At 52.1% G+C, this 27,913-nt stretch overlaps 1 protein-coding gene across 3 annotated transcripts in view; it reads left to right on the forward strand.

Moving 5' to 3' along the window:
- Positions 1-215: 215 nt before the first annotated feature.
- Positions 216-27,913, forward strand: part of LOC147102997 (ras-associating and dilute domain-containing protein-like) — a 148,010-nt gene continuing 120,312 nt past the window's right edge. Inside the window, exon 1 of one of the 3 annotated variants that reach the window (XM_085964020.1) lies at positions 216-560. In XM_085964020.1, the coding sequence (XP_085820146.1) occupies positions 454-560 (107 nt within the window). In that variant the 5' untranslated portion in view covers positions 216-453. The remainder of the gene's footprint in view (positions 561-27,913) is intronic. The other 2 variants (XM_085964019.1, XM_085964018.1) reach the window with 2 other exon arrangements.

The raw sequence follows: 27,913 nt of genomic DNA on the forward strand, positions 1-27,913 counted from the left end.
GTCCTGAGATTAATCTGCGAGCCTGTCCTGGGATTAATCTGCGAGCCTGTCCTGGGATTAATCTGCGAGCCTGTCCTGGGATTAATCTGCGAGCCTGTCCCGGGATTAATCTGCGAGCCTGTCCCGGGATTAACCTGTGAGCCTGTCCCGGGATTAACCTGTGAGCCTGTCCTGGGATTAATCTCTGTCTCTGTCTTTCTCTCACTCACAGTCCCGGGAAGCCGCCACACGGTGTCGCTGTGCTCCAGCCCGGCTCTCGGACACAAACTAACGGGAAAGTGAGAAAGTGAGAGAGACAGGGGGCTGGAGAGAGAGAGAGGGAGAGAAGGAGAAGGAGAAGGGGAGGAGGAGAGCGGGCCGCTGTCCGGACCCACTGACCCCCGGGCACTGGGCGCAGGCCGGGCGATGCGAGCCGAGCGGCCGGCGGGCCGGCGCTGAGCAGCGAGCGGGACCATGTTGTCGGGAGAGCGGGGCAGCAACTTCCCCGTGGGCTTATTGATCAGCTCACCCAAGAGGAGACTGGCCCGGCTGGGCAGGAAGCACAGCAACGGATCCCTGCAGTAAGTACAATCTCCGAGCACCCAGTGACTGTGGTAAGGAGCAGGGAGAGAGAGAGTGGGACAGTCAGAGAGAGAGAGAGAGAGAGAGAGAGTGGGACAATCACAGAGAGAGAGTGGGACAGTCAGAGAGAGAGAGAGACAAGCTCAGCCAAACAACCCCAGGTTTCAAAGAATTGGATGACCTGTCAAAATTAAGATTAGTCCTGGGAGAAGGAGACAGGCCATACTTTGGTGCCAAATATGTAACAACATGTCACAACCTAAGGACTGTTTAAAATTAATACTGAATGTACCCAACGATGTTCAACGACTTTAAATTAATATTGTTTAAACTAATATTGTATGTACCCAACGAAGGTCAAAATTGTTTGACACCTACAGAATGTTGGAAAACTGTACTTTTTGTTATGTAAGCTTTGGCAATATGGTTCCCTGTAAACTTTCATGCCAATAAAGCATTTGAATTGAATTGAAATTGAGAGAGAGAGAGAGAGAGAGTGGGACAGTAACAGTGAGAGAGAGAGAGTGGGACAGCGAGAGAGAGAGTGGGACAGTAACAGTGAGAGAGTGAGAGTGGGACAGTAACAGTGAGAGAGAGAGTGGGACAGTGAGAGAGAGTGGGACAGTCAGAGAGAGAGAGAGTGGGACAGTCAGAGAGAGAGAGAGAGAGTGGGACAGTCTCAGAGAGAGAGAGAGAGAGAGAGAGAGCGAGTGGGACAGTCACAGAGAGAGAGTGGGACAGTCAGAGAGAGAGAGAGTGGGACAGTCAGAGAGAGAGAGAGAGAGTGGGACAGTCAGAGAGAGAGAGAGAGAGAGAGAGTGGGACAGTCAGAGAGAGAGAGAGAGAGTGGGACAGTCAGAGAGAGAGAGAGAGAGAGAGAGTGGGACAGTCAGAGAGAGAGAGAGAGAGTGGGACAGTCAGAGAGAGAGAGAGAGAGAGTGGGACAGTCAGAGAGAGAGAGAGAGAGAGAGTGGGACAGTCACAGAGAGAGAGAGAGAGAGAGTGGGACAGTCACAGAGAGAGAGAGAGTGGGACAGTCACAGAGAGAGTGGGACAGTCACAGAGAGAGAGAGAGTGGGACAGTCACAGAGAGAGAGAGAGAGAGAGTGGGACAGTCACAGAGAGAGAGAGAGAGAGTGGGACAGTGACAGGGTAACACAAAGAATTCGACCCAACACAATCGTCGCTAAGCAAAAGGAAAAATATCTGACATATTGGGCAGAAACAACAAAAACCCAAAGCAAACTCAATTGCTACTTGGCCCTAAACAGACAATACAGAGTGAGAGGGCAGGTACAGAGCGGGTTAGATACAGAGTAAAGCTCCCTCTACACTGTCCCATCAAACACTCCCAGGGCAGGTACAGCGCAGGTTAGATACAGAGTACAGAGAGAGAGATTGGGAGTGAGAGAGAGAGAGAGACCGAGCGACCCGGCACCAGGACACCGAGAGCCCGGAGACACCCGGGACACAGCCCGGCTCACCGAGACCGAGACCGAGAGACCGGCCCAGAGACACAGTGAGGCCCGGGGACAGAGAGAGAGAGAGCGAGGTCGCGAGAACCAGAGAGAACGGTGTGTGACTCTGTCAACCGGAGCACGGGGCCTGAAGCCGGAGAAAGGCCCGAGGAACCGGGCCGAGCGAGGCACCGGAGAGAGGGAGAGCGAGCGGCAGCAGGGGTCGACCCAGACCGGGAGGAGCGGCCCGAGCCAGTCAGGGAGGCGAGTGGAGAGGTAGGGGTGCCGGATCGGGTCGGGCCTGGACAGCGAGCAAGCCCGGGGCCTGAAACCCGAGAAACTCCGGGGTCGGAGAGACTCGGCCGGGCCGGGACTGCACAGCCGAGCCGAGGGGCTGGGACCAGGGCAGAAGCCCGGAGAGAGAGCAAGCCCGGGGCCTGAAACCCGAGAAACTCCGGGGTCGGAGAAACTCGGACAAACACCGGGCCGGGCCGGGACTGCACAGCCGAGCCGAGGGGCTGGGACCAGAGCAGAAACAGCCTGAGACCGACGCGAGGAGAGAGAGGAAAACTCCGGGTCCGGAGGAAAAAAGCTATACCTAGATCTACCTAAATTTAGTTAACCTAGAAAAAGAACAACAAACCCGAAGAAAAAAAAAAGGAATAGAAACCAGAGAGAAACGATAAACAACCCGAACCAGGAACCTGTGAGAGAGAGAGAGAGAAACTTTTAAGAGCAGCTATATCAAAGATGAACCCCTGAAAAACTCTCAATTTTGGACCTAAAAGTGGGATAAGGTGGAACACGACACAAAAAAGAGAAAAAAAGTTATCTACCTGAGACAAAACAAACGACTACAATGAGCAGGGAAATGAAATATCCTGAGCAATGCACAAAAAATAAAGCAAAGGAAAAACACAAGGACATAACACTAAAAAGTAACCCAGAGGTCCTCTACGTTGACTATACCACACACAAAGGGATTAAGACGAAGAACAACCTCATATTCTACACCGACTCCATTCCCTCATGGAAGGAGACTTTACAAAAATACTACGCATACGTCTCCAGCGAAGGTATTGGCAGTGGAGGCAGACTGAAAATATGTAAAGATGGAAATCTAGATAAAGATGACCCCCTGCTAACCATAAGCTACTACAACAAAAAAGGAAAGATCATGATACAGGGGAATGTAGAAAGTCTGGACTCCTTCGAAAAGGAATTCCCCCAGTTGAAAACTAAGGCAGACACAAATAGGACCAATGGACAGGAGGCAAAAGAGAATCGAACAGAGGATGATGAGAGCCAAGCGGAGGAAGAAGAAGAGAGTCCAGCAGAGACACACACCTCCCTGACCATCTCCACCCCCCCCACACCTCTCAACGCAAACAAACTGCTGAAAGAGAGTCTGTCCAAACTAGAACTCGAATTCAACGAATACAGAGAAACACAGACCAAGAACTGGACGGAGGAACTCAAACAGCTGAAAATGGAAAACGAGTCCACCATCCAAAATCTGAGAAAGACCGTAGAGGAACAAAGAAATAAGATCGAAGAACTCCATACCCAACTAAACAAAATGACGGAGGCCGTAGAAAGGCTCAGCAGGCAACACAAACCTCTTAAGGTCCAAAAAACAACACACACAAGGACACAGAACTCGGATGCCACCCCACACGAGGACACACCGAAAGCCACAAACCCCGCTCCTGCCACACAGCTCACCACAGAAACCCAGCCAACAACCAGCCCTCAGTCGAGTCCTGCCCAGACTACCGCTACCCAGTCCTCACACACAGGGACGCAGAACCCGTCAGATGCCCCCCCACACGAGGACACACCGAAAGCCTCAAACCCCGCTCCTGCCACACAACATATCCCAGAAACCCAGCCAACAACCAGCCATCAGTCGAGTCCTGCCCAGACTACTGCTACCCAGTCTGAAAAACCAGCCCCTCAGGCGGTCCTGCTGACCGACTCCAACGGAAAGTTCCTGAAAAAATGGTGCAGTAACACAGAACATGCAATGAAGATCCTGAACAAAGAATCCCTTGGAAGCCCCAAATGGCTTGTGATCCACACAGGCACAAACGACCTACGCACCCTACGGGAAGGCACTGCTAGGGCGGTGAGCAGGATGGCGGAAAAGGCCAGCAAGGAATTCCCCGAGGCGCGGATCGTGATCTCCACACTACTGCCCAGAAAGGACACCCCAGCCTATATAATCCACAGCACCAACAGGGAGATCGACACGAGATGTTCTGTCTTCCCCAACGTCTACCTGGCCCATCATCCAAACATCAACACAAGGGACCTCTATGACGAAATACATCTACTCAAACAGCGGATGTGGGTCTTTGCAAAAAACCTCATAAACACTGCCAAAAGACGCAGCCCTCCCACCCCCTCTACCATTGGGAGCCGTAACCCAAACAGGACCACCAATGTCCCCCACCCCCCTTTACAAAACCAACAACAGAACCGTGCTTTTATACCTGACCCAAGACCCCCCTCTAGACCACAGACTGTAGACCAAGAACTGAGAAAGATCATGACGATGCTGAACAGCCTGATAGAAAGCCGGAGAAATTATTAATATTGTTATTTATCATTATCATTATTGTTATCTTATCAGTATTATTACTACTATTAGATAGATATATGTGCATGCCTCATGAAATTTATACTAAATCATCATTTAGCATTATAGAAAATAGTGTTTCCACACTCATCCCACAAAATAGGTCCATTTTATTTCGTTTTATTGAACTATATAAATGCGTTCTTTCCACATAAGCTGCTGGAATATCCAGGGCCTCCGCTCCTCAACTTTTGGGATGAAGAGTACAGACCCTGAATTCCTAAAAGCTATAAAAGACATTGATATAATTGTGTTAACAGAAACGTGGTGCCAAAAGGACATGCCGACCCACTGTCCCCCAATGTACCATGAAATTATTGTGCCTTCAGTAAAGAACATTAAGACACGCAAGGGCAGAACCTCCGGGGGAATCCTGGTGTGGTATAAAGGAGAACTGAACAAACACATCTCACCGATAAAACAGGGAAAATCACACGTATGGCTAAAATTAGATAAAAATATAGGAATAGAAAAAAACGATGTTTACTTATGTGCGATCTACATACCTCCAATAGAATCGCCATATTTTGAAGAGGAGATATTTGACACTCTCCACATGGAAATCAGCCATTTCCAGGCCCAAGGAAAGGTGCTACTATGTGGGGACCTAAATGCAAGGACAGGATGTGAACCTGACTTCATAGACCCACAGGGCAACAACCATGTGTTTGGCCAGACCCCTCTATATGTCACACCAGCCATCGCAAACCGAAACAACCTCGATTGTGAAATAAATAAAAGCGGTAGGGAGGTAGTGCAACTCTGCCGAGCCTTAGGCCTGTACATAGTTAACGGTAGGTTCAGAGGGGACTCCTTAGGGAGACTCACATATTCCTCAACTCTTGGGTCTAGTGTGGTGGATTATACAATCACTGACCTGGACCCCTGCGATATCAACGCATTCACCGTCAGGCAGCAATCCCCCCTCTCAGACCATAACCAAATAAATGTGTACCTTAAACTTTCTGCCCAAACTACAGACACAAAAAAGGAACCCAGTAAGCTACATAAAATAAACCAGACATACAGATGGGCCCCAGACAGTGGAGATAAATTCATCACAGCACTAAATTCACCTGATCTCACAAGTAAAATTTCAAAATTTAAAGAAAATCTATATGAGATCACCAGAGATGGGGTAAACATGGCCATAGAGGATATAAATATGATCTTTCATGAGGCAGCTGTAAAAGCCGACCTCGTGAAACAGAAGAGGAAGAGTCACAAAAGACAAAATAAAAATAAGAAATGGTTTGACCACGAATGCAAAAATGCCAGAAAAGACCTGAGAAAAATATCAAACCAAAAGCATCGCCAACCAAACAATCCGGACCTACGTACTAGATACAATGAAACCCTCAAAAGATATAAACACACCATTAGGAACAAAACACAAAACTATACCCACAAAATACTAGAAGAAATTGAAAACTCCACCAACCCAAAACAATTCTGGGAAATGTGGAATAACCTGAGTACAACACAATTGCAAGCATTACCAATCCAAGATGGCGACATCTGGAGAACACATTTTGAAAACCTCTACAAAGACATCCCAATAAACGAAACAAACCCAAGTCAACATCAGGTCACAGAAAAACTCCACACATTAGAAGCAACAATCAAAGACAACCAAAACCCTCTAGACTCCCCAATCACATGGAAAGAAATGGCCACAAAAACAAAATCTCTCCACCTAAAGAAAGCCTGTGGCCCAGACAACATCAAAAATGAAATGCTCAAGTTCAGCAATATGGAGATGCAGGGTGCGGTACTCAAATTATTCAACATCATATTACGTTCAGGCTGTTTTCCCGATATCTGGTGCCAAGGACTAATCTCCCCCATATATAAAAGCGGAAACAAATCAGACCCAAATAACTACCGCGGCATCTGTGTCAACAGTTGTCTAGGGAAGTTATTCTGCAGTATTCTAAATAGTAGATTACTTGATTTTCTTAACAAACATAATATCCTCAGAAAAAACCAAATAGGCTTTCTTCCAAAACACCGCACCGCCGACCATATCTATACCCTTCACACCCTCATTGAAAAACATATACACCAAACAAAAAATGGGAAAATATTCGCCTGTTTCATCGACTTCAAGAAAGCCTTTGACTCTATATGGCACGAAGGGCTCTATTATAAACTTCTTCAATGTGGAATAGGGGGCAAAGTCTATGACCTTATTAAATCAATGTATCTGAAAAACAAATGCGGGGTCAAAATTGGAGACAAACGCACCGATTTCTTCACCCAGAGAAGAGGCGTCCGGCAGGGCTGCAATTTGAGCCCGACCCTGTTCAACATATACATAAATGAATTAGCAGACATGCTGGAGCAAAGCGAGTCACCAGGTCTCCGTCTCCTGGATGGAGAAGTGAAATCCCTGTTCTATGCGGACGACCTGGTTCTGCTGTCTCCCACAGAACAGGGATTACAGCAACAACTAGACCTACTCGACAAATACTGCCAAAATTGGGCTCTAACAGTAAATCTAAAGAAAACCAACATCATGATTTTTCAAAAAAGGCCCAGATGTCAGGAAAACAAATACCAGTTTACCCTCAGTGATATCACTATAGGACACACTATGAGCTACACCTACCTTGGTCTAACTATTACAGCACCAGGGAGCTTCAGCATAGCAGTGAATGCACTAAAAGAAAAAGCCCGAAGAGCCCTATATGCAATAAAAAGAAAATTCTACAACATCCAAATCCCAATCAAAATCTGGCTCAAAATATTTGACAGCATAATCCTGCCCATTGCACTGTACGGTAGTGAAGTATGGGGCCCGCTAAATCACCAAAGCTACACTAAATGGGAAAAACATACAATAGAAGCCCTACATGCAGAATTCTGCCGAAGCATCCTTCGCACCCAAAGAAAAACGCCAACAAATGCATGCAGAGCCGAACTAGGCAGATACCCACTGATAATAAACATCCAAAAACGAGCACTAAACTTCCTAAATCACCTCAAATCTAGCTCCCCAGACACCCTTCATTTCAAAGCCTTTCAGACCCAAGAGCTAAACCCAGAAAAGAGTCCCCTGAGTCAGCTGCTACGGAAACTAAGTACTCAGCCGGACCCTGACCAGCCCCAGACCAACACAGCCGTCCAAACACCAATCCGAGTGAACCAAATCATTAAAAAATGCAAAGAAACCTACCTGGAACATTGGAACAAAATAACCGAAAGCCAAAGCAGATTAGAATGTTACCGGGCCCTAAAAAGAGAATATAAACTGGCAGACTACCTCACGACCATCAGAGACACAAAACAGAGACAGACCCTCACCAGGTACAGACTAAGCGACCACCAACTGGAAATTGAAAAAGGCAGATACAAGAAATCCTGGCAGCCTAGAGAGAATAGAATATGCGATCAATGTCTGGCTGGCGAGGTTGAAACAGAAATGCATTTCCTCCTAAAATGCGAAAAATTCAACACATCAAGAAACATATTATTCAACAAGCTAAGCCAAACAACCCCAGATTTCAAGGAATTGGATGATCTGTCAAAATTGAGATTAGTCCTAGGAGAAGGAGACAGACCATACCTTGGGGCTAAATATGTAACAACATGTCACAACCTGAGGACTGTTTAAAATTAAGACTGTTTAAAATTAATATTGGAACGTACCAAATGAAATACAAAGACTGTTTAAAATTAATATTGTTTAAAAGTAATATTGTATGTACCCAACAAATGTCAAATCGATTGACACCTACAGAATGTTGGAAAACTGTACCTTTTTGCTATGTAAGCTTTGGCAATATGGTTCTCTGTAAACTTTCATGCCAATAAAGCATTTTAATTGGAATTGGAATTGGCAATACAACATAGCTGATTACCTGACCATGGTAAAGGATAACAAACTGAGAAGAACCTTGACAAGGTACAGACTTAGCGAACATAGCCTAGCGATTGAAAAAGGCAGACACAGGCAGACCAGGCTGCCAAGAGAAGACAGGATATGCTCTCACTGCAGTCAGGGACTGGTGGAGACAGAGATGCACTTCCTCACAGCCTGTGGAAAATATCAGGGCATCAGGGAGAATTTCTACCAAAAATTCTCACAAATATGCCCTGAATTCAGAAATCTGAATGACAACCAAAAACTCCCATTCCTACTGGGGGAACAGAGAAACTGTGTAACACTGGCGGCACACTATGTTACAGCTTGCCATGAACAGAGGGACAACCAGTAAACTAAGAAAAGAGTGTATATATAAACAATGCGAATGTATATTTATACACTCAGGGATATACCTGTTTATATACTGTATGAATAGAACTGCGTTTATGTGTTCAACCATAAATGTATTTTGATGCTTTGGCAACATAAGATGTACCTTATCATGCCAATAAAGCGATTTGAATTTGAATTTGAGAGAGAGTGGGACAGTCACAGAGAGAGAGAGAGAGTGGGACAGTCAGAGAGAGAGAGCGAGAGAGTGGGACAGTCAGAGAGAGAGAGAGTGGGACAATCACACACAGAGAGACAGAGAGAGAGAGAGAGAGAGAGAGAGAGGGACAGTCACAGAGAGAGAGAGAGAGAGAGAGAGAGAGTGGGACAGTCACAGAGAGAGAGAGAGTGGGACAGCCAGAGAGAGAGAGAGAGTGGGACAGTCACAGAGAGAGAGAGAGAGAGAGAGAGAGTGGGACAGTCACACAGAGAGAGAGAGTGGGACAGTCACAGAGAGAGAGAGAGTGGGACAGTCACAGAGAGAGAGAGAGAGAGTGGGACAGTCACAGAGAGAGAGAGAGAGAGTGGGACAGTCAGAGAGAGAGAGAGAGAGTGGGACAGTCAGAGAGAGAGAGAGAGAGAGAGAGAGAGTGGGACAGTCAGAGAGAGAGAGAGAGAGAGAGAGAGTGGGACAGTCAGAGAGAGAGAGAGTGGGACAGTCAGAGAGAGAGAGAGTGGGACAGTCAGAGAGAGAGAGAGTGGGACAGTCACACACAGAGAGAGAGAGAGTGGGACAGTCACAGAGAGAGAGAGAGTGGGACAGTCAGAGAAAGAGAGAGAGTGGGACAGTCACAGAGAGAGAGAGAGTGGGAGAGAGAGAGAGAGTGGGACAGTCACAGAGAGAGAGAGAGTGGGAGAGAGAGAGAGAGTGGGACAGTCACAGAGAGAGAGAGAGTGGGACAGTCAGAGAGAGAGAGTGGGACAGTCACACAGAGAGAGAGAGAGAGAGAGAGAGAGAGTGGGACAGTCACACAGAGAGAGAGAGAGAGAGAGAGTGGGACAGTCAGAGAGAGAGAGAGCGAGTGGGACAGTCACAGAGAGAGAGAGTGGGACAGTCAGAGAGAGAGAGAGTGGGACAGTCACAGAGAGAGAGAGAGAGAGAGAGTGGGACAGTCAGAGAGAGAGAGAGTGGGACAGTCAGAGAGAGAGAGAGAGTGGGACAGTCAGAGAGAGAGAGAGTGGGACAGTCAGAGAGAGAGAGTGTGGGACAGTCAGAGAGAGAGAGAGTGGGACAGTCACAGAGAGACATTGGGCCAAGAGAAATAGTGAGAGAGACTGAAACTGGGAAAAGAGAGAAATGGTGGGAGGGACAGAGTGAGAACATACAAAAGGAGATGAAGAAAAACAGAATGATAGAAAGAACAACAACATCAGTGTGAAATGGAAACAGGGAGACAGAATGAAATAGTTTGGGGAAAAGGAGTCACAAGGGGAGAAAAAGAAAACTTTCTAGAATGTAAATCTTTCAGTTAATAGCCATCAGTTTGGACTCGGATTGATTTGAATGAATGTACTGTGTCTTGCTGTGGGTGAGGGACTGTGTGAGTTAGTATGTTGTGTGGGAATGTGTGCGAGAGTGTGGTGATCGAGTGTGAATGTTGGGTTTGGATTTGGAGAGATCCAGTCATATGTGCTGAGTGGAATGCAGACTGACCAGAAATGGACCATTGATAGCGAGGAGCCTCCCATCAGCCTCACGGTTTCTGCAATCGGGCCCTGGATGTGTGTTGTGAAACCTGGTGCAGAGGAGTGAGATTCAGTGGAGTTAGCTGTTTCTGCTGCCCAGGCACTGGGCCCTGTTGCTGAAAAGTCCGTTGATTTTAATTCCAGATTATACTAAAATTGGAGCCAGTGCTTTATTTAAACTCAGATTCCAACCCCAAGCTCTCCTCCATATTGCGAGTGTCTCGGGGGTGCTGTGTCTGTCCGGTACAGAGGCAAAGGCTGCTGTGTATGTGAACATGTTTGTGCTCAGCGAGCACACTCTGACCAAAGCACTGAGGGCGAATAATTAACCAGGCAGCCAGGCTCCAGAGATTCCCTCGCTCACTCACACTTTGTTTGGATTGTTGAGAGGTGCGGGGTGAGGGAGAGTCTGGTGACTGGGGAAGGCCATCTGTGCTATTTCATAGCTAAAATTATTCATCAGGAGCTGATGGAGCTAAATTGGGAGAGTTTGTGTGTCGAGGATATGGGCACAGTTGGACACGTGATTGGGTTCCAATTCAGTATAATCCTCTCCTCTCCTGAAGGTGCTGACTCTCACTGGGGTACGGGTCCCCTCCTCCCCTGAAGGTGCTGACTCTCACTGGGGTACGGGTCCCCTCCTCTCCTGAAGGTGCTGACTCTCACTGGGGTACGGGTCCCCTCCTCCCCTGAAGGTGCTGACTCTCACTGGGGTACAGGTCCCCTCCTCTCCTGAAGGTGCCGACTCTCACTGGGGTACAGGTCCCCTCCTCTCCTGAAGGTGCTGAATCTCACTGGGGTACGGGTCCCCTCCTCTCCTGAAGGTGCTGACTCTCACTGGGGTACAGGTCCGCTCCTCTCCTGAAGGTGCTGGCTCTCACTGGGGTACGGGTCCCCTCCTCTCTTGAAGGTGCTGACTCTCACTGGGGTACGGGTCCCCTCCTCTCCTGAAGGTGCTGACTCTCACTGGGGCACGGGACCCCTCCTCTCCTGAAGGTGCTGACTCTCACTGGTGTACGGGTCCCCTCCTCTCCTGAAGGTGCTGACTCTCACTGGGGTACGGGCCCCCTCCTCTCCTGAAGGCGCTAACTCTCACTGGGGTACGAGTCCCCTCCTCTCCTGAAGGTGCTGACTCTCACTGGGGTACGGGTCCGCTCCTCTCCTGAAGGGGCTGACACTCACTGGGGTACGGGTCCCCTCCTCTCCTGAAGGTGCGGACTCTCACTGGGGTACGGGTCCCCTCCTCTCCTGAAGGTGCTGACTCTCACTGGGGTACAGGGCCCCTCCTCTCCTGAAGGTGCTGACTCTCACTGGGGTACGGGTCCCCTCCTCTCCTGAAGGCGCTGACTCTCACTGGGGTATGGGTCCCCTCCTCTCCTGCAGGTGCTGACTCTCACTGGGGTAATGGCCCCCTCCTCTCCTGAAGGTGCTGACTCTCACTGGGGTACGGGTCCCCTCCTCTCCTGAAGGTGCTGACTCTCACTGGGGTATGGGTCCCCTCCTCTCCTGCAGGTGCTGACTCTCACTGGGGTAATGGCCCCCTCCTCTCCTGAAGGTGCTGACTCTCACTGGGGTACGGGTCCCCTCCTCTCCTGAAGGTGCGGACTCTCACCGGGGTACGGGTCCCCTCCTCTCCTGAAGGTGCCGACTCTCACTGGGGTAATGGCCCCCTCCTCTCCTGAAGGTGCTGACTCTCACTGGGGTACGGGTCCCCATCTCTCCTGAAGGTGCCGACTCTCGCTGGGGTACGGGTCCCCTCCTCTCCTGAAGATGCCGACTCTCACTGGGGTAAGGGTCCCCTCCTCTCCTGAAAGTGCTGACTCTCACTGGGGTACGGGTCCCCTCCTCTCCTGAAGGCGCTGATTCTCACTGGGGTACGAGGCCCTTTCTGTCCTGAAGGTGCTGACTCTCACTGGGGTACGGGTCCCCTCCTCTCCTGAAGGTGCTGACCCTCACTGGGGTACCGGTCTCCTCCTCTCCTGAAGGTGCTGCCTCTCAGTGGGGTCGGTGTCCCCTCCTCTCCTGAAGGTGCTGACCCTCACTAGGGTACTGGTCTCCTCCTCTCCTGAAGGCGCTGACTCTCACTCGGGTGCGGGTCCCCTCCTCTCCTGAAGGTGCTGGATCTCACTGGGGTACAGGTCCACTCCTCTCCTGAAGGTGCTGACTCTCACTGGGGTACGGGTCCCCTCCTCTCCTGAAGGTGCTGACTCTCACTGGGGTACGAGTCCCTTCCGCTCCTGAAGCTGCTGACTCTCACGGGGGTACGGGTCCCCTCCTCTCCTGAAGGTGCTGACTCTCACTGGGGTACGAGTCCCCTCCGCTCCTGAAGCTGCTGACTCTCACGGGGGTACGGGTCCCCTCCTCTCCTGAAGGTGCTGACTCTCACTGGGGTACGTGTCCCCTCCTCTCCTGAAGGTGCTGACTCTCACTGGGGTACGAGTCCCCTCCGCTCCTGAAGGTGCTGACTCTCACTGTGGTACGTGTCCCCTCCTCTCCTGAAGGTGCTGACTCTCACTGGGGTATGAGTCCCCTCCGCTCCTGAAGGTGATAAATCTCACTGGGGTACGGATCCCCTCCTCTCCTGAAGGTGCTGACTCTCGCTGGGGTACGGGTCCCCTCCTCTCCTGAAGGTGCTGACTCTCGCTGGGGTACGGGTCCCCTCCTCTCCTGAAGGTGGTGACTCTCGCTGGGGTACGGGTCCCCTCCTCTCCTGAAGGTGTTGACTCTCGCTGGGGTACGGGTCCCCTCCTCTCCTGAAGGTGCTGACTCTCACTGGGGTACGGGTCCCCTCCTCTCCTGAAGGTGTGGACTCTCACTGGGGTACGGGTCTCCTTCTCTACTGAAGGCACTGACTCTCACTGGGGTAGGTGTCCCCTCCTCTCCTGAAGGTGCTGACTCTCACTGGGGTACGGGTCCCCTCCACTCCTGAAGATGCTGACTCTCACTGGGGTACGGGTCCCCTCCTCTCCTGGAGGTGCGGACTCTCACTGGGGTACGGGTCCCCATCTCTCCTGAAGGTGCTGACTCTCACTGTGGTAGGTGTCCCCTCCTCTCCTGAAGGCGCTGACTCTCACTCGGGTGCGGGTCACCTCCTCTCCTGAAGGTGCTGGATCTCACTGGGGTACGGGTCCCCTCCTCTCCTGAAGGTGCTGACTCTCACTGGGGTACGGGTCCCCTCCTCTCCTGAAGGTGCTGACTCTCACTGGGGTACAGGTCCCCTCCTCTCCTGAAGGTGCTGACTCTCACTGGGGTACGGGTCCCCTCCTCTCCTGAAGGTGCTGACTCTCACTGGGGTACGGGTCCCCTCCTCTCCTGAAGGTGCTGACTCTCACTGGGGTACGGGTCTCCTCCTCTCCTGAAGGTGCTGACTCTCACTGGGGTACGGGTCCCCTCCTCTCCTGAAGGTGCTGCCTCTCACTGGGGTACGGGTCCCCTCCTCTCCTGAAGGTGCTGACTCTCACTGGTGTACGGGTCCCCTCCTCTCCTGAAGGTGCTGACTCTCACTGGGGTACGGGCCCCCTCCTCTCCTGAAGGCGCTAACTCTCACTGGGGTATGGGTCCCCTCCTCTCCTGAAGGTGCTGACTCTCACTGGGGTACGGGTCCCCTCCTCTCCTGAAGGTGCTGACTCTCACTGGGGTACGAGTCCCCTCCTCTCCTGAAGGTGCTGACTCTCACTGGGGTACGGGTCCGCTCCTCTCCTGAAGGGGCTGACACTCACTGGGGTACGGGTCCCCTCCTCTCCTGAAGGTGCGGACTCTCACTGGGGTACGGGTCCCCTCCTCTCCTGAAGGTGCTGACTCTCACTGGGGTACAGGGCCCCTCCTCTCCTGAAGGTGCTGACTCTCACTGGGGTACGGGTCCCCTCCTCTCCTGAAGGTGCTGACTCTCACTGGGGTATGGGTCCCCTCCTCTCCTGCAGGTGCTGACTCTCACTGGGGTAATGGCCCCCTCCTCTCCTGAAGGTGCTGACTCTCACTGGGGTACGGGTCCCCTCCTCTCCTGAAGGTGCTGACTCTCACTGGGGTACGGGTCCCCTCCTCTCCGGAAGGTGCTGACTCTCACCGGGGTACATGTCCCCATCTCTCCTGAAGGTGCCGACTCTCGCTGGGGTACGGGTCCCCTCCTCTCCTGAAGGTGCCGACTCTCACTGGGGTAAGGGTCCCCTCCTCTCCTGAAACTGCTGAGTCTCACTGGGGTACGGGTCCCCTCCTCTCCTGAAGGCGCTGATTCTCACTGGGGTACGAGGCCCTTTCTCTCCTGAAGGTGCTGACTCTCACTGGGGTACGGGTCCCCTCCTCTCCTGAAGGTGCTGACCCTCACTGGGGTACCGGTCTCCTCCTCTCCTGAAGGTGCTGCCTCTCAGTGGGGTCGGTGTCCCCTCCTCTCCTGAAGGTGCTGACCCTCACTGGGGTACTGGTCTCCTCCTCTCCTGAAGGCGCTGACTCTCACTCGGGTGCGGGTCCCCTCCTCTCCTGAAGGTGCTGGATCTCACTGGGGTACAGGTCCACTCCTCTCCTGAAGGTGCTGACTCTCACTGGGGTACGAGTCCCTTCCGCTCCTGAAGCTGCTGACTCTCACGGGGGTACGGGTCCCCTCCTCTCCTGAAGGTGCTGACTCTCACTGGGGTACGAGTCCCCTCCGCTCCTGAAGCTGCTGACTCTCACGGGGGTACGGGTCCCCTCCTCTCCTGAAGGTGCTGACTCTCACTGGGGTACGTGTCCCCTCCTCTCCTGAAGGTGCTGACTCTCACTGGGGTACGAGTCCCCTCCGCTCCTGAAGGTGCTGACTCTCACTGGGGTACGTGTCCCCTCCTCTCCTGAAGGTGCTGACTCTCACTGGGGTATGAGTCCGCTCCGCTCCTGAAGGTGATAAATCTCACTGGGGTACGGATCCCCTCCTCTCCTGAAGGTGCTGACTCTCGCTGGGGTACGGGTCCCCTCCTCTCCTGAAGGTGCTGACGCTCGCTGGGGTACGGGTCCCCTCCTCTCCTGAAGGTGGTGACTCTCGCTGGGGTACGGGTCCCCTCCTCTCCTGAAGGTGTTGACTCTCGCTGGGGTACGGGTCCCCTCCTCTCCTGAAGGTGCTGACTCTCACTGGGGTACGGGTCCCCTCCTCTCCTGAATGTGCTGACTCTCACTGGGGTATGGGTCCCCTCCTCTCCTGAAGGTGCTGACTCTCACTGGGGTACGGGTCCCCTCCTCTCCTGAAGGTGCTGACTCTCACTGGGGTACGGGTCCCCTCCTCTCCTGAAGGTGCTGACTCTCACTGGGGTACGGGTCCCCTCCTCTCCTGTAGGTGCTGACTCTCGCTGGGGTATGGGTCCCCTCCTCTCCTGAAGGTGTGGACTCTCACTGGGGTACGGGTCTCCTTCTCTCCTGAAGGCACTGACTCTCACTGGGGTAGGTGTCCCCTCCTCTCCTGAAGGTGCTGACTCTCACTGGGGTACGGGCCCACTCCTCTCCTGAAGGTGCAGACTCTCACTGGGGTACGGCTCCCCCCTCTCCTGAAGGTGCTGATTCTCACTGGGGTACGGGTCCCCTCCTCTCCGGAAGGTGCGGACTCTCACTGGAGTACGGGTCCCCTCCTCTCCTGAAGGTGCTGACTCTCACTGGGGTACGGGTCCCCTCCTCTCCTGAAGGTGCTGACTCTCACTGGGGTACGGGTCTCCTTCTCTCCTGAAGGCACTGACTCTCACTGGGGTAGGTGTCCCCTCCTCTCCTGAAGATGCTGCCTCTCACTGGGGTAGGTGTCCCCTCCTCTCCTGAAGGTGCTGACTCTCACTGGGGTACGGGTCCCCTCCTCTCCTGAAGGTGCTGACTCTCACTGGGGTACGGGTCCCCTCCTCTCCTGAAGGTGCTGACTCTCACGGGGGTACGGGTCCCCTCCTCTCCTGAAGGTGCTGACTCTCACTGGGGTACGGGTCCCCTCCTCTCCTGAAGGTGTTGACTCTCGCTGAGGTACGGGGCCCCTCCTCTCCTGAAGGTGCTGACTCTCACTGGGGTACGGGTCCCCTCCTCTCCTGAAGGTGCTGACTCTCACTGGGGTACGGGTCCCCCCTCTCCTGAAGGTGCTGATTCTCACTGGGGTACGGGTCCCCTCCTCTCCGGAAGGTGCTGACTCTCACTGGGGTACGGGTCTCCTTCTCTCCTCAAGGTGCTGACTCTCACTGGGGTACAGGTCCCCTCCTCTCCTGAAGGTGCGGACTCCCACTGGGGTACGTGTCCCCTCCTCTCCTGAAGGTGCTGGCTCTCACTGGGGTACGGGTCCCCTCCTCTCCTGAAGGTGCTGACTCTCACTGGGGTACGGGTCCCCTCCTCTCCTGAAGGTGCTGACTCTTACTGGGGTACGGGACCCCTCCTCACCTGAAGGCGCTGACTCTCACTCGGGTACGGGTCCCCCCCTCTCCTGAAGGTGCTGACTCTCACTGGGGTACGGGTCCCCTCCTCTCCTGAAGGTGCTGACTCTCACTGGGGTATGGGTCCCCTCCTCTCCTGAAGGTGCTGACTCTCACTGGGGTACGGGTCCCCTCCTCTCCTGAAGGTGCTGACTCTCACTGGGGTATGGGTCCCCTCCTCTCCTGAAGGTGCTGACTCTCACTGGGGTACGGGTCCCCTCCTCTCCTGAAGGTGCTGACTCTCACTGGGGTATGGGTCCCCTCCTCTCCTGAAGGTGTGGACTCTCACTGGGGTACGGGTCCCCTCCTCTCCTGAAGGCACTGACTCTCACTGGGGTAGGTGTCCCCTCCTCTCCTGAAGATGCTGCCTCTCACTGGGGTACGGGTCCCCTCCTCTCCTGAAGGTGCTGACTCTCACTGGGGTACGGGTCCCCTCCTCTCCTGAAGGTGCTGACTCTCACTGGGGTACGGGTCCCCTCCTCTCCTGAAGGTGCTGACTCTCACTGGGGTACGGGTCTCCTTCTCTCCTGAAGGCACGGACTCTCACTGGGGTAGGTGTCCCCTCCTCTCCTGAAGATGCTGCCTCTCACTGGGGTAGGTGTCCCCTCCTCTCCTGAAGGTGCTGACTCTCACTGGGGTACGGGTCCCCTCCTCTCCTGAAGGTGCTGACTCTCACTGGGGTACGGGTCCCCTCCTCTCCTGAAGGTGCTGACTCTCACTGGGGTACGAGTCCCCTCCTCTCCTGAAGGTGCCGACTCTCACTCGGGTACGGGTCCCCTCCTCTCCTGAAGGTGCTGACTCTCACTGGGGTACGAGTCCCCTCCTCTCCTGAAGGTGCCGACTCTCACTGGGGTACGGGTCCCCTCCTCTCCTGAAGGTGCTGAGTCACTGGGGTAAGGGTCCCCTCCGTTCCTGAAGGTGCTGACTCTCACTGGGGTACGGGTCTCCTCCTCTCCTGAAGGTGCTGACTCTCACTGGGGTACTGGTCCCCTCCGTTCCTGAAGGTGCTGACTCTCACTCGGGTATGGGTCCCCTCCTTTCCTGAAGGTGCTGACTCTCGCTGGGGTACGGGTCCCCTCCTCTCCTGAAGGTGTGGACTCTCACTGGGGTACGGGTCCCCTCCTCTCCTGAAGGTGCTGACTCTCACTGGGGTACGGGTCCCCTCCTCTCCTGAAGGTGCTGACTCTCACTGGGGTACGGGTCTCCTTCTCTCCTGAAGATGCTGTCTCTCACTGGGGGAGGTGTCCCCTCCTCTCCTGAAGGTGCTGACTCTCACTGCGGTTCGGGTCCCCTCCTCTCCTGAGGGTGCTGACTCTCGCTGGGGTACGGGTCCCCTCCTCTCCTGAAGGTGCGGACTCTCACTGGGGTACGGGTCCCCTCCTCTCCTGAAGGTGCTGACTCTCACTGGGGTACGGGCCCACTCCTCTCCTGAAGGTGCTGACTCTCACTGGGGTACGGGTCCCCATCTCTCCTGAAGGCGCTGACTCTCACTGGGGTACGGCTCCCCCCTCTCCTGAAGGTGCTGATTCTCACTGGGGTACGGGTCCCCTCCTCTCCGGAAGGTGCGGACTCTCACTGGAGTACGGGTCCCCTCCTCTCCTGAAGGTGCTGACTCTCACTGGGGTACGGGTCCCCTCCTCTCCTGAAGGTGCTGACTCTCACTGGGGTACGGGTCTCCTCCTCTCCTGAAGGTGCTGACTCTCACTGGAGTACGGGTCCCCTCCTCTCCTGAAGGTGCTGACTCTCACTGGGGTACGGGTCCCCTCCTCTCCGGAAGGTGCTGATTCTCACTGGGGTACGGGTCCCCTCCTCTCCGGAAGGTGCGGACTCTCACTGGGGTAGGTGTCCCCTCCTCTCCTGAAGATGCTGCCTCTCACTGGGGTAGGTGTCCCCTCCTCTCCTGAAGGTGCTGACTCTCACTGGGGTACGGGTCCCCTCCTCTCCTGAAGGTGCTGACTCTCACGGGGGTACGGGTCCCCTCCTCTCCTGAAGTTGCTGACTCTCACGGGGGTACGGGTCCCCTCCTCTCCTGAAGGTGCTGACTCTCACTGGGGTACGGGTCCCCTCCTCTCCTGAAGGTGTTGACTCTCGCTGGGGTACGGGGCCCCTCCTCTCCTGAAGGTGCTGACTCTCACTGGGGTACGGGTCCCCTCCTCTCCTGAAGGTGCTGACTCTCACTGGGGTACGGGTCCCCTCCTCTCCTGAAGGCGCTGACTCTCACTGGGGTACGGGTCCCCTCCTCTCCTGAAGGTGCTGACTCTCACTGGGGTACGGGTCCCCCCTCTCCTGAAGGTGCTGATTCTCACTGGGGTACGGGTCCCCTCCTCTCCGGAAGGTGCGGACTCTCACTGGAGTACGGGTCCCCTCCTCTCCTGAAGGTGCTGACTCTCACTGGGGTACGGGTCTCCTTCTCTCCTGAAGGCACGGACTCTCACTGGGGTAGGTGTCCCCTCCTCTCCTGAAGATGCTGCCTCTCACTGGGGTAGGTGTCCCCTCCTCTCCTGAAGGTGCTGACTCTCACAGGGGTACGGGTCCCCTCCTCCCCTGAAGGTGCTGACTCTCAGTGGGGTACCGGTCCCCTCCTCTCCTGAAGGTGCTGACTCTCACTGGGGTACCGGTCCCCTCCTCTCCTGAAGGTGCTGACTCTCACTGGGGTACAGGCCCCCTCCTCTCCTGAAGGTGCTGACTCTCACTGGGGTACGGGTCCCCTCCTCTCCTGAAGGTGCTGACTCTCACTGGGGTACAGGCCCCCTCCTCTCCTGAAGGTGCTGACTCTCACTGGGGTACGGCTCACTGCCGCTGGTGGCTCTTCATTGCTTGATGAAGTGGCAGGAGTCTGAACGGTTTGTATTCGACCAATCAACGAACCCGTTTGCCCTGTAACAGTGGTCACTGGACAGGAATGAGTAGCGGGAATCCCGGCCTAGGGGCTTGAGAGCGTGGTATTGCCCCCTGTAACCGTCCCAGCGGACCTCAGCTAACTCGGCACAGAGTGGAGTTTGTACCTGGGGCTTTGCTGCTCCTCATGGCTCCGTTCCACAGCAGGAAGTGCATTTACCTGCTGAGCCAGGAGTGGAGCCCACAGTCTCTCGGGGAGCTGACCTCTCACTGCCTGGGTACCAGAGGGTCTGCTTTTGGCCGTTGTTCTCTGGAGCTCGGCCTCCTGCGGGCAAGCGAGGAGAGGAATTACAAAGTTAAACCCTCCTTCCACTCTGACAGATCCCTCACTGTCTTGTTTATTCCCTAATGTTTAACTTGTTGCATAACAAGTTCAGGTGTGTGTGTTGTGTTTTGTCTCATCACGTCACTCGAACGAGAGGTTTTATAGCACACTCGGGGTGTGCCCTGGAAGTGGCTGGGCTATGAACAGCCATTCGCACCCTCTCCTGTAACACTCGCCTTCCTGCCCCGGCATTATTCAGCTCACCAACTCGAAGCCAGCCAGCAGGTGCTTGCCAGGCAGGACATGTTTGAACTGGTCGCTCACAAAACCAAACTGCACCTGGCGTCTTGGTAAGGATCGAGCTCCTTTACTTCTCACTCAGTGATCTCTGATATATTAGCAGTCAAACTAGATCAAGCTCGTTAGTGAAGGGGCCTGACTGAAGACAAGATGAGTGCCATTTACACAGGCACAGAGGAGGTTTACGAGGATGTTGCCGGGACTGGGGAATTTTAGCTCTGAGGAAAGATTGGAGAGGCTGGGGTTGTTTTCTTTGGAACAGAGGAGGCTGAGAGGAGATTTAATTGAGGGGCCCAGATAGAGTGGATAGGAAGGACTTATTTCCCTTAGCAGAGAGGTCAATAACCAGGGGGCAGAGATTTAAAGTAATTGGTCGAAGGATTAGAGGGGAGTTGAGGAGAACTTTTTTCACCCAGAGGGTGGTGGGGGTCTGGAACTCGCTGCCTGAACGGGAGGGAGAGGCAGAAACACTCATCACATTTAAACAGTACTTGGATATGTACTTGAAGTGCCGGAGCCTGCAGGGCTACGGACCCAGAGCTGGGAAGTGGGATTAGGCTGGAGAGCTCTTCCGGCCGGCACAGACACGATGGGCCGAATGGCCTCCTTCTGCACCGTAAATTTCTGTGATTCTATGATAGGTGCCGTGGCAAAACAGCTAAAGATTGCGTCTGAAATGATGTTCATGTTCTTATTTCCTGTAAACTTCCTTCTCTTTCTCCCGTTCTCTCTTCTCTCTCTCTCCTGAAGTTTCACACGCTCCCACTCTCTGCCCTTTTCTTTTCCCTCTGTCTTTTCAATAATTTTCTGTTCTGTCTCTCTCCATCTCCCTCTCTCTTTCTATTTCTCCATCTCTCCATCTCTCTCTCTCGCCCTCGCCGTCTCTCTCTCTCGCCGTCTCTCTCTCGCCGTCTCTCTCTCTCTCTCGCCGTCTCTCTCTCTCTCGCCGTCTCTCTCTCTCTCGCCGTCTCTCTCTCTCTCTCGCCGTCTCTCTCTCTCTCTCGCCGTCTCTCTCTCTCTCTCGCCGTCTCTCTCTCTCTCTCGCCGTCTCTCTCTCTCTCTCGCCGTCTCTCTCTCTCTCTCGCCGTCTCTCTCTCTCTCTCGCCGTCTCTCTCTCTCTCTCTCGCCGTCTCTCTCTCTCTCTCGCCGTCTCTCTCTCTCTCTCGCCGTCTCTCTCTCTCTCTCGCCGTCTCTCTCTCTCTCTCGCCGTCTCTCTCTCTCTCTCGCCGTCTCTCTCTCTCTCTCGCCGTCTCTCTCTCTCGCCGTCTCTCTCTCTCTCTCGCCGTCTCTCTCTCTCTCTCGCCGTCTCTCTCTCTCTCTCGCCGTCTCTCTCTCTCTCTCGCCGTCTCTCTCTCTCTCTCGCCGTCTCTCTCTCTCTCTCGCCGTCTCTCTCTCTCTCTCGCCGTCTCTCTCTCTCTCTCGCCGTCTCTCTCTCTCTCTCGCCGTCTCTCTCTCTCGCCGTCTCTCTCTCTCTCTCGCCGTCTCTCTCTCTCTCTCGCCGTCTCTCTCTCTCTCTCTCGCCGTCTCTCTCTCGCCGTCTCTCTCTCGCCGTCTCTCTCTCGCCGTCTCTCTCTCGCCGTCTCTCTCACGCCGTCTCTCTCTCGCCGTCTCTCTCTCGCCGTCTCTCTCTCGCCGTCTCTCTCTCGCCGTCTCTCTCTCGCCGTCTCTCTCTCGCCGTCTCTCTCTCGCCGTCTCTCTCTCGCCGTCTCTCTCTCGCCGTCTCTCTCTCGCCGTCTCTCTCTCGCCGTCTCTCTCTCGCCGTCTCTCTCTCGCCGTCTCTCTCTCGCCGTCTCTCTCTCGCCGTCTCTCTCTCGCCGTCTCTCTCTCGCCGTCTCTCTCTCGCCGTCTCTCTCTCTCGCCGTCTCTCTCTCTCGCCGTCTCTCTCTCGCCGTCTCTCTCTCGCCGTCTCTCTCTCTCGCCGTCTCTCTCTCTCTCGCCGTCTCTCTCTCTCTCTCTCTCGCCGTCTCTCTCTCTCTCGCCGTCTCTCTCTCTCTCTCTCTCGCCGTCTCTCTCTCTCTCTCGCCGTCTCTCTCTCTCTCTCTCGCCGTCTCTCTCTCTCTCTCGCCGTCTCTCTCTCTCTCTCGCCGTCTCTCTCTCTCTCGCCGTGTCTCTCTCGCCGTCTCTCTCTCTCTCGCCGTCTCTCTCTCGCCGTCTCTCTCTCTCGCCGTCTCTCTCTCTCGCCGTCTCTCTCTCTCTCTCTCTCGCCGTCTCTCTCTCTCTCTCTCTCGCCGTCTCTCTCTCTCTCTCTCTCGCCGTCTCTCTCTCTCGCCGTCTCTCCAATTCCAATTCCAATTCCAATTAAAATGCTTTATTGGCATGAAAGTTTACAGAGAACCATATTGCCAAAGCTTACATAGCAAAAAGGTACAGTTTTCCAACATTCTGTAGGTGTCAATCGATTTGACATTTGTTGGGTACATACAGTATTACTTTTAAACAATATTAATTTTAAACAGTCTTTGTACTTCATTTGGTACGTTCAATATTAATTTTTAAACAGTCTTAATTTTAAACAGTCCTCAGGTTGTGACATGTTGTTACATATTTGGCCCCAAGGTATGGTCTGTCTCCTTCTCCTAGGACTATTCTCAATTTTGACAGATCATCCAATTCCTTGAAATCTGGGGTTGTTTGGCTTAGCTTGTTGAATAATATGTTTCTTGATGTGTTGAATTTTTCGCATTTTAGGAGGAAATGCATTTCTGTTTCAACCTCGCCAGCCAGACATTGATCGCATATTCTATTCTCTCTAGGCTGCCAGGATTTCTTGTATCTGCCTTTTTCAATTTCCAGTTGGTGGTCGCTTAGTCTGTACCTGGTGAGGGTCTGTCTCTGTTTTGTGTCTCTGATGGTCGTGAGGTAGTCTGCCAGTTTATATTCTCTTTTTAGGGCCCGGTAACATTCTAATCTGCTTTGGCTTTCGGTTATTTTGTTCCAATGTTCCAGGTAGGTTTCTTTGCATTTTTTAATGATTTGGTTCACTCGGATTGGTGTTTGGGCGGCTGTGTTGGTCTGGGGCTGGTCAGGGTCCGGCTGAGTACTTAGTTTCCGTAGCAGCTGACTCAGGGGACTCTTTTCTGGGTTTAGCTCTTGGGTCTGAAAGGCTTTGAAATGAAGGGTGTCTGGGGAGCTAGATTTGAGGTGATTTAGGAAGTTTAGTGCTCGTTTTTGGATGTTTATTATCAGTGGGTATCTGCCTAGTTCGGCTCTGCATGCATTTGTTGGCGTTTTCCTTTGGGTGCGAAGGATGCTTCGGCAGAATTCTGCATGTAGGGCTTCTATTGTATGTTTTTCCCATTTAGTGTAGCTTTGGTGATTTAGCGGGCCCCATACTTCACTACCGTACAGTGCAATGGGCAGGATTATGCTGTCAAATATTTTGAGCCAGATTTTGATTGGGATTTGGATGTTGTAGAATTTTCTTTTTATTGCATATAGGGCTCTTCGGGCTTTTTCTTTTAGTGCATTCACTGCTATGCTGAAGCTCCCTGATGCTGTAATAGTTAGACCAAGGTAGGTGTAGCTCATAGTGTGTCCTATAGTGGTATCACTGAGGGTAAACTGGTATTTGTTTTCCTGACATCTGGGCCTTTTTTGAAAAATCATGATGTTGGTTTTCTTTAGATTTACTGTTAGAGCCCAATTTTGGCAGTATTTGTCGAGTAGGTCTAGTTGTTGCTGTAATCCCTGTTCTGTGGGAGACAGCAGAACCAGGTCGTCCGCATAGAACAGGGATTTCACTTCTCCATCTAGGAGACGGAGACCTGGTGACTCGCTTTGCTCCAGCATGTCTGCTAATTCATTTATGTATATGTTGAACAGGGTCGGGCTCAAATTGCAGCCCTGCCGGACGCCTCTTCTCTGGGTGAAGAAATCGGTGCGTTTGTCTCCAATTTTGACCCCGCATTTGTTTTTCAGATACATTGATTTAATAAGGTCATAGACTTTGCCCCCTATTCCACATTGAAGAAGTTTATAATAGAGCCCTTCGTGCCATATAGAGTCAAAGGCTTTCTTGAAGTCGATGAAACAGGCGAATATTTTCCCATTTTTTGTTTGGTGTATATGTTTTTCAATGAGGGTGTGAAGGGTATAGATATGGTCGGCGGTGCGGTGTTTTGGAAGAAAGCCTATTTGGTTTTTTCTGAGGATATTATGTTTGTTAAGAAAATCAAGTAATCTACTATTTAGAATACTGCAGAATAACTTCCCTAGACAACTGTTGACACAGATGCCGCGGTAGTTATTTGGGTCTGATTTGTTTCCGCTTTTATATATGGGGGAGATTAGTCCTTGGCACCAGATATCGGGAAAACAGCCTGAACGTAATATGATGTTGAATAATTTGAGTACCGCACCCTGCATCTCCATATTGCTGAACTTGAGCATTTCATTTTTGATGTTGTCTGGGCCACAGGCTTTCTTTAGGTGGAGAGATTTTGTTTTTGTGGCCATTTCTTTCCATGTGATTGGGGAGTCTAGAGGGTTTTGGTTGTCTTTGATTGTTGCTTCTAATGTGTGGAGTTTTTCTGTGACCTGATGTTGACTTGGGTTTGTTTCGTTTATTGGGATGTCTTTGTAGAGGTTTTCAAAATGTGTTCTCCAGATGTCGCCATCTTGGATTGGTAATGCTTGCAATTGTGTTGTACTCAGGTTATTCCACATTTCCCAGAATTGTTTTGGGTTGGTGGAGTTTTCAATTTCTTCTAGTATTTTGTGGGTATAGTTTTGTGTTTTGTTCCTAATGGTGTGTTTATATCTTTTGAGGGTTTCATTGTATCTAGTACGTAGGTCCGGATTGTTTGGTTGGCGATGCTTTTGGTTTGATATTTTTCTCAGGTCTTTTCTGGCATTTTTGCATTCGTGGTCAAACCATTTCTTATTTTTATTTTGTCTTTTGTGACTCTTCCTCTTCTGTTTCACGAGGTCGGCTTTTACAGCTGCCTCATGAAAGATCATATTTATATCCTCTATGGCCATGTTTACCCCATCTCTGGTGATCTCATATAGATTTTCTTTAAATTTTGAAATTTTACTTGTGAGATCAGGTGAATTTAGTGCTGTGATGAATTTATCTCCACTGTCTGGGGCCCATCTGTATGTCTGGTTTATTTTATGTAGCTTACTGGGTTCCTTTTTTGTGTCTGTAGTTTGGGCAGAAAGTTTAAGGTACACATTTATTTGGTTATGGTCTGAGAGGGGGGATTGCTGCCTGACGGTGAATGCGTTGATATCGCAGGGGTCCAGGTCAGTGATTGTATAATCCACCACACTAGACCCAAGAGTTGAGGAATATGTGAGTCTCCCTAAGGAGTCCCCTCTGAACCTACCGTTAACTATGTACAGGCCTAAGGCTCGGCAGAGTTGCACTACCTCCCTACCGCTTTTATTTATTTCACAATCGAGGTTGTTTCGGTTTGCGATGGCTGGTGTGACATATAGAGGGGTCTGGCCAAACACATGGTTGTTGCCCTGTGGGTCTATGAAGTCAGGTTCACATCCTGTCCTTGCATTTAGGTCCCCACATAGTAGCACCTTTCCTTGGGCCTGGAAATGGCTGATTTCCATGTGGAGAGTGTCAAATATCTCCTCTTCAAAATATGGCGATTCTATTGGAGGTATGTAGATCGCACATAAGTAAACATCGTTTTTTTCTATTCCTATATTTTTATCTAATTTTAGCCATACGTGTGATTTTCCCTGTTTTATCGGTGAGATGTGTTTGTTCAGTTCTCCTTTATACCACACCAGGATTCCCCCGGAGGTTCTGCCCTTGCGTGTCTTAATGTTCTTTACTGAAGGCACAATAATTTCATGGTACATTGGGGGACAGTGGGTCGGCATGTCCTTTTGGCACCACGTTTCTGTTAACACAATTATATCAATGTCTTTTATAGCTTTTAGGAATTCAGGGTCTGTACTCTTCATCCCAAAAGTTGAGGAGCGGAGGCCCTGGATATTCCAGCAGCTTATGTGGAAAGAACGCATTTATATAGTTCAATAAAACGAAATAAAATGGACCTATTTTGTGGGATGAGTGTGGAAACACTATTTTCTATAATGCTAAATGATGATTTAGTATAAATTTCATGAGGCATGCACATATATCTATCTAATAGTAGTAATAATACTGATAAGATAACAATAATGATAATGATAAATAACAATATTAATAATTTCTCCGGCTTTCTATCAGGCTGTTCAGCATCGTCATGATCTTTCTCAGTTCTTGGTCTACAGTCTGTGGTCTAGAGGGGGGTCTTGGGTTCTGTTGTTGGTTTTGTAAAGGGGGGTGGGGGACATTGGTGGTCCTGTTTGGGTTACGGCTCCCAATGGTAGAGGGGGTGGGAGGGCTGCGTCTTTTGGCAGTGTTTATGAGGTTTTTTGCAAAGACCCACATCCGCTGTTTGAGTAGATGTATTTCGTCATAGAGGTCCCTTGTGTTGATGTTTGGATGATGGGCCAGGTAGACGTTGGGGAAGACAGAACATCTCGTGTCGATCTCCCTGTTGGTGTTGTGGATTATATAGGCTGGGGTGTCCTTTCTGGGCAGTAGTGTGGAGATCACGATCCGCGCCTCGGGGAATTCCTTGCTGGCCTTTTCCGCCATCCTGCTCACCGCCCTAGCAGTGCCTTCCCGTAGGGTGCGTAGGTCGTTTGTGCCTGTGTGGATCACAAGCCATTTGGGGCTTCCAAGGGATTCTTTGTTCAGGATCTTCATTGCATGTTCTGTGTTGCTGCACCATTTTTTCAGGACTTGATGACCTGGGAACAGCCTCTGGGGGTCCAGAAACTTTCCGTTGGAGTCGGTCAGCAGGACCGCCTGAGGGGCTGGTTTTTCAGACTGGGTAGCAGTAGTCTGGGCAGGACTCGACTGATGGCTGGTTGTTGGCTGGGTTTCTGGGATATGTTGTGTGGCAGGAGCGGGGTTTGAGGCTTTCGGTGTGTCCTCGTGTGGGGGGGCATCTGACGGGTTCTGCGTCCCTGTGTGTGAGGACTGGGTAGCGGTAGTCTGGGCAGGACTCGACTGAGGGCTGGTTGTTGGCTGGGTTTCTGTGGTGAGCTGTGTGGCAGGAGCGGGGTTTGTGGCTTTCGGTGTGTCCTCGTGTGGGGTGGCATCCGACGGGTTCTGTGTCCTTGTGTGTGTTGTTTTTTGGACCTTAAGAGGTTTGTGTTGCCTGCTGAGCCTTTCTACGGCCTCCGTCATTTTGTTTAGTTGGGTATGGAGTTCTTGGATCTTATTTATTTGTTCCTCTACGGTCTTTCTCAGATTGTGGATGGTGGACTCGTTTTCCATTTTCAGCTGTTTGAGTTCCTCCGTCCAGTTCTTGGACTGTGTTTCTCTGTATTCGTTGAATTCGAGTTCTAGTTTGGACAGACTCTCTTTCAGCAGTTTGTTTGCGTTGAGAGGTGTGGGGGGGGTGGAGATGGTCAGGGAGGTGTGTGTCTCTG

The sequence above is a fragment of the Somniosus microcephalus genome, chromosome 21 (assembly GCF_052327205.1).
Source record: "Somniosus microcephalus isolate GS21.2 chromosome 21, FLI_Smic_1.0, whole genome shotgun sequence".
NCBI classification, from domain to species: Eukaryota; Metazoa; Chordata; class Chondrichthyes; order Squaliformes; family Somniosidae; genus Somniosus; species Somniosus microcephalus.